Source organism: Lygodium microphyllum, chromosome 9, assembly GCF_053477565.2.
Source record: "Lygodium microphyllum isolate KBCC chromosome 9, Lygodium_microphyllum_v1.1.10, whole genome shotgun sequence".
Classification (NCBI taxonomy): Eukaryota; Viridiplantae; Streptophyta; class Polypodiopsida; order Schizaeales; family Lygodiaceae; genus Lygodium; species Lygodium microphyllum.
The window spans coordinates 18,205,668-18,212,832 of NC_141143.1; the positions used below are offsets into that span (position 1 = coordinate 18,205,668).

The 7,165-nt window shown below is 37.3% G+C and overlaps 1 protein-coding gene across 1 annotated transcript; it reads left to right on the plus strand.

The window, feature by feature from the left end:
• Nucleotides 1–5,793: 5,793 nt before the first annotated feature.
• LOC148030826 (pentatricopeptide repeat-containing protein At2g33680-like) lies at nucleotides 5,794–6,841 on the plus strand. The gene is made up of 3 exons (XM_087685847.1): nucleotides 5,794–5,843; nucleotides 5,957–6,371; nucleotides 6,581–6,841. Exons 1-3 carry the CDS (start codon nucleotides 5,794–5,796, stop codon nucleotides 6,839–6,841), a joined length of 726 nt encoding a protein of 241 aa, XP_087541973.1.
• The last annotated feature ends 324 nt before the right edge of the window (nucleotides 6,842–7,165 follow it).

A 7,165-nucleotide genomic window follows, 5' to 3' on the forward strand; every position in this document is an offset into this window, starting at 1 on the left:
GCTATAATTGAGTGAAAACCTAATTTAATTCACCTTGATTATGATTTAGTGTATGCCATACTTGAGATCAAGCATCAAACAATAGGTATAGGCCTCAAAGAAAAGCCCAACCTTGCTCTAGACCTTAATCATCTACTCCTTCTACTACCATTAGGATCAAGCATAGGGTGACTCTTGAGCTCTTTAGGGGCTCTGATACCACTTCCTACGTATTCGGGGTGGTCATGACTATTTTTCACAATGTAGGTAAGCAACCCAAAGTATTGATACTCTCCTCATCCGTGGATTCTATTCCCTCATCCCCCTAGACTGCCTTCAAAGGCTTGTATATATATGATTTTAGCATGACTTTATATCGGCTCCATATAGTCTGTTGAGCACATGTACTTTGTTGTAAATTCTTATGATTAATATAACTAACCACTTTTTTCATGCAACGAAAAATGACGGAGGAGGGTGACAAGATTTTAAATACCTTTCTTTCATCTCAAAAATCTCTATTTCAATCTACTGTAGCAATAGAACAAGAATACCCCAAAACAATCTACATAATCCCTCTATTTGGAATTGCGAAGACTAATCATCTCTCATAAATTCAAGGGAGATCAAAGTATTCCTTGCATAAACAATAGTAGACAACCTATTTGCCCTATTTAGAATAGTCCACTACAATCCAGGAGATCCCAAATCAATACTTTCATGCATATAAAAAGCTCTAGTATGTTTGTCTTGTCATATATCTTCCTCTTGATTTAGGCATGCAAAATATGCTTTTTCCCCTACTACTATTTCCCTATTGTAGGCACCAAAAATCTATCTAAAAATTGCACTAGATTTTATGGGGATAGCCTCTTGAACATTCACACTTGTTATCCACTTCAAACTCTTATCCAGGGTCACTTAACTTGCCCATGAAGCTGCCCCAAATAAGTATTTAATACTTCAAGACTGAGATATTCAGATAAAGTGTATTCAGCATGAACACTAATAGATTAGTCCCATATACAACACATAGGTAAGATATGGTTACTATTAAACTTCCCATAAGTTTTCAACTAGTAGACATAGAACCACATGACATCCACCCCCTCTAAACCTTCACATCCTCTAGTATTTACCATTTATATTACTCTTCATCATGATCAAGACCTTTTTCTTCATCTTCATATTCATCTTCATCTTCATCATCTTCCTCTTCTTCAATTTCTATTCTATCTTGAGTAATTCTAGTGTTTATCTTCTCAGTCTTCATAAGTGGAATAATCTCTTCTCATTAGTATCTTTAAATCTATTCTATCCTACTCACAAAGAGAATATCTTGTATTATCATATACATGTTTCACAATGTAAGGAACAAACCATCGCTTAGAGACATTCCTGGTGGTCCTATGTTGGTTATCCATACTGTAATCATACACAAGTACCCAATCTTCTTCTTCAATAGCACTAGGTTGAAGTCTATGCCTTTTGCCAAACTTATCCTTATTTCGTAACTTGGCCTTTTTAAGTCTTTAAATTGCAAGTGCTATATATTTTGGTCTCCTCTCCATTTGGTGAAATCTTAGAGCTAATAACTCTTCTCTCTCATCTCTTCATCCCTGAGAAACACATTCCATGTAGCAGTTACCTCCTCTATTGGCACGATCAACTTCTATTCTATCATAGCACTATGAGTAGTGTCATTAGCCCATGAAGCATATATGGAAGAAATCTCATATTTTTTCTCAACTTGCCTTTTCTAATGTCTTACAATCAATGGATGTCTCCTTTCACCTTGTCCATTTTCTTCAAGATTATATGCCAATGTAACTGCAAACTCAATCCCCAACCTAGAGAAGATATCTCTAGTTTAATTAGCATCCATCTCTCCTGTGTTAGCTATAATCTTCCCCATATAATCATAATGACATGTCACATCCTCCAATAAGAACATGCATAAAACACTAGTATATTTTTTCCTCTAAGCTCGGCCTTCAAATTCATTGATAAGGTCTTCCCATGCAAGCACAATATATCTCATCTGCCATAATCCAAAGGCATAGTCAATAAATCCATAACCCATTTGTAATGCATAGAGAGAGGATAAGTAGGATGCAAACCATTAGAGTGTCTCAGAGAAGAATACATTTTACATGTATTGCTAGTCTCAACAAGTTGTAAGATATCCTTGTACATGGCTTTCCGCTAGTATCTCTCTTTAATCATTTCAAATGTAGCCCAAATCCCTCTATGAACAACCCATAAACACTCATGAAATTCATTCATAATATATAGCCTAGTAGCCCTGTCACACACTACTCGCAAAGAAATTTCTCTTTTATGCCTTTGATGCTTCCAGAGAAAATTGCCCTTCAAAAAATAGACATATGTCTTTCTTTTGATTCTCTTCAAATCATCGTCTATCCATCCAACTTTTCTTGTGTAGCTACTCAAATACTACCTTATCTATAGTGATTTCCCATCATATAACTCCTCGAAAAATATTTCAACTAAAGAAATACAACATTCATGATCAAGTATTGCACCGACAATTTCATCCTCTTTATCTCATTAGCCATCATATCCTCTTTATCTTCGTACCTTGCTCTACACAACATATTAGCTACTCAATTATCCTTTCATGCTATGTATCAAAGCTCAAGATTCATAAATTTAAAGTAAGCAATCCACCTTAACAATAGAACAACTTGTAATCATCCCAAGAAGAGGTAAATAATCAATATCCACCACTATAATCATCCCAAGATGATTATAGCAATGCTATGAGCAGAAAAACTTGTAATCATCTCAAGAAGAGATAAACAATCAATATCCACCACTATAAGGGATGAGGGGTATTCCAAAGTTAGGTTCTGATGCTATTTGAGAAAAAATGTGCATGTCGATATCTCAGGGGGGCGTGTGGGTAAATTGGGGATATATGTATGTATCACGTTGTCGTGACATTCACATGCACTTATGAAAAACCTTGGAGAATGGATGTAAGACAATTGATTAGTAGGAATAAAGTTAGTGCCATTTCAGTATGTTTTGGATTGATGGGCAATGTAGTTTGTGCAACTAACATCGCTTACTTTAGTTTTTGTCAATCAAGGAGAATAAGGGTTTATATTGAGATTCTTACAATGCTATGCCAAGGAGTCTCCATGCATCATGAAGAGCCCAATTCTTTTGCTAGAAAAGCAAGTAACATGACATGACTGACGTTAACTCAAGTCTATGTTCAAGTTCTACAAGGTGTTTAGAGCCAAAAACATAAGAGAAAAGTAGCGTATTTTATGAAAAGTGGATTTTAACTATTCTCGGATAAATTTCATAATTCTACATGTGTTGACTTGTAGGCTAGATCTATTTTGATTGACTTAAGTACCATGATAACTATAGTCTAGGTCCGTATATAGAAGTTAGAGTAGAATCAAGCTGCAAGAAATTCAAGATATGCTGACACTCCTCAAGGCTTGAAGACATGGCTCCTTACTTCTAATAAAGCATGGATTAATGCTTAATGAGAAGAAAGTTATGCATCTACCTGGGATTTAGTTGACTATCAATAAATATACTTGATATCTTGATATGTAGTTGATGCGCGTTAATTTGAGGGCTAATAGCCAATAGTTTTTCATATGATTAGTTTTGTATTTTGAGTTCATAGAAATTTGTAGCTCTATTTGTAGTGAGTATTGGAGTCTTCATGGATGTGTGTAGTAATGCATATAATTATGAGGATGTTGTGATTGATGCTAACGAGCTGGGTACTCTAGCACTATATTGTGCAATTATGCATTGATCTTTCCCTATATGAGTGATTTACAAGCTTTAATTGAGGCTATGAATATTGTGAAAACAAAGAGTGAGGAGTTTGGGTACCAGTATGGGTTGTTTCCAATGTGTTGAGAATAGAGGGAAGAAAAATGTGTTTATGTGTATGCATACGGGAAAATTGAATATATGGACATGGCAATTACACAAGGTTGTCATCTTGACATAGATGCATGCAATAGAATGATGTGGCCTTATGATCCTAGGGTTCTATGTATGCTGAGTAGGCCACATGATCTAGGAGAAAGCCTATGATTTGGGTGTACATTTTTCTGGACAAGGCATACATGGCCTTAAGATCCAAGAGGGAGTTTAAGTATGATAGGGATATGGGTATATGATCTAGGTGGGTATTCTTGTGCATGCAGATTATGCAAGATAATTATATAGATTTATGCTCCTAATGGGCTACATAGTGTGGCATATCTAAGGGATGGGCAGGTTTGGTGGAGAGGGTGGATGTCATGACATTTCGCATGCAATCATGAAAAACCTAAGATAATGGAAGTAGGATAATTGATCTAGCATCATTTCAGTATGTTTTAGATTGATGGAACAATGTAGTTTGCGTAGCTATCATTGCTTCCTTTAGTTTCTACCAATCAAGGAGAATAAGGGCTTCTATTGGAATTCTTACAATGCTATGGCAAGGAGTCTAGATGGATCATGAAGAGCCCAAATCTTTTTGTTGGTAAAGCAAGTAACATTACATGATTGGGGTTAACTCAAGTCTATGTTCAAGTGCAACATCGCATTGGCCATAAATATAAAAGAAAAGTAGTGTGTTTTATGACAAGTGGATTTTTGACTATTCTAATATAAATTTCATAATTTGGCCCATGTTGGCTTGTAGAACATACCTGTTCCAATCAATTCAAGCACCCTGATCCGGGTCCATATACAAAAAGTTAGAGCAAAATTAAGCTACAAGAAATTGAAGACACGATGACACTCCTCAAGGCTTGGAGATAGAATGGTGCCAAGAGGCATATTCCACGGTGGATTCAGTGAGGTTTTGTCGTGGATTTTGTAAAATTATATTTGTTGCCAGAGCTCATACACAAGGTGGATTCCTTGTGCGAAAAGTCAATGGGGATGCCTATCCTTTTCACGCATCTTGTTAATTTAATATGCAAGTGAGTGATTTCATAGCGGATGATTCTGCAAAATACATATTTAAATTAATGGACGTTTATGAGTTTAGAGTGCGCACTTGTAATAAATTAAGGTTAGAATTGAGTTCTAACCAATTTATTTATTTTGTAGCTGAAGACTGCTAAGTATTCACTTTTGTCAGTTTAATTGTATTATTTTCTAACAATTATGAATGCTTCAGTTGATGTGTAGAGCAGGCAGTGGTGGCGTTGGGAAGCACTGGGCGATAGCGTGTATTCAAGTTATTTAGAAGAAATTATCATTTTTGATGGGCGCACATCTTAGGCATGGTGCCAATATTTATTTTGACGTGCTTATTTATTGAAGTGCCTGACATTTATTTATTATTTTGTATGCGCATGGCCGGTACAGGATTTAAATATTTGTTATTGGACATTGTATTTGGGCACAGCCCGACTCATTGGACGTCCAATAGCTTTAATTCTTTAGTGGGACAAAAGCAAACACAAAAGCAAAGCGTGCTAATTGTAAATTAGGCCATTTTTTGAGCTTGGAGATGAATAATATATCAAATACATGCTTTGTGGAGCGCTCACACAAGGCATGGGGGGAGGAGATTATACCCAATTAGTCTTTTGCTTCAGGTCATGCAAGTCTTCTCTCTTGTTTTTTGTGCAAAAGTAGAGTTCTTTTGTTCTTGGGGACCTTCCGTCGCTCGCTACGCGCGCATACAACATCCGATTTGTGCACCACTGGTATCACAGCGAAGCTGAGATATCGAGGGCTTCCAATTGCTTACCATCTCGCGTGAAGGTGGAGCTCCTGGTACGATTGAGCTCTACAGTCAGTGTTGCGGCAATGCGTCAGTACCAGCGTGTTCCTGGCAGTGAAGAACCCCTTGCTACACTGTCATACTACTGCACATCTGAGGTGTGGAATCCACCAAAAAGTTGTGTGTGTGACATTTGTTACTTTGTACATACTTAGTCGTTGTGTTTGCATTTTTGTTCTGCGTGGGCAGTATAGTGGAGAGGGGTTTGGACCAAGACGAACTTATCTGTAATGCTCTGGTTGACATGTATGCAAAATCTGGCATGCTTGAAAAAGCCCAAGAAGTATTTGACAATATCTCAGCTCGAGATGTCATATCATGGAGTGCGTTGATTACAGGTTATGTTCAACATGGATATGATGAGCAAGAAGTGATGTGTTTTGTACAGATGCAGCTTGAAGGCATGACTCCAAATGCTGTTACATTTTTTTGTAGCTTGAAAGCCTATATTAGCATAGGATCCATGAATGCAGGCAAACAATTATATATGGAGGTTGTGAAGAGAGGTTTGGAAGTGGATATATTTGTGGGAAGCATAGTAGTGGATATTTTTGGGAAGTTTGGCTCATTTCAGAAGCACAGGAAACACTTGAACAACTACAGGGTAAAGATATAGTGTCATGGAATGCCATGATAACTTGCTACATTGATAATGGCTATGGCAATGAAGCATTAGCTTGTTTTGAACAAATGTAGCTTAGAGGATTTCTCCCAATTCTATTACATGTATCTGCAGCTTGAAAGCGTGTGGTATGGTAAGAGCAATAGAAAGAGGCTAGCAATTATTCAATTCTTTCATTATACATGGTTTAGAGAGCAACCCCTGTATATGGAGGTGCTGCAATAGATATGTTCTACAAATGTGGCTTACTAGCAGAAACACATGAGGTGCTTAACAAGCTGCCACTTCGAGATGTGGTTGTGTGGAGTGTGTTGATTGCAGGGTACGTTGAATATGGACTTGCTAGTGAAGCACTGCACTATTTCAAATTAATACTGCTGGAAGGAATTTCTGGAGATGCTATCACATATGTATATGCCATAAAAACTTACGGGACCAGAGGTTTTTTTTAGCGGATGATGTTGCTTTCGACCTGTTTTTTTGGATATGGGTTAGAGGAGAATAGCTTGACTTTGCGTATTGCAACCAGATTTGGCATCGGCGAAGTTTTCAGCCTTGGGGAAAATTGGCAGCAGGACTTAATCAGCAAGGGTTTTCTGAGGGCAGTGGAATCAAATTGCTGTGTGGATTTGCTCCTTCCCAATCTGTTCAACCTACATAGGAAGAATTGAATCAACGTATGAAAGAGGAGAGGGATGACTATTCATGACGTATTTCATGACATGTTGGAGAAAAGCTCTCGGACATTGTTTAAGCGGCATCGAAGATCCTCATCC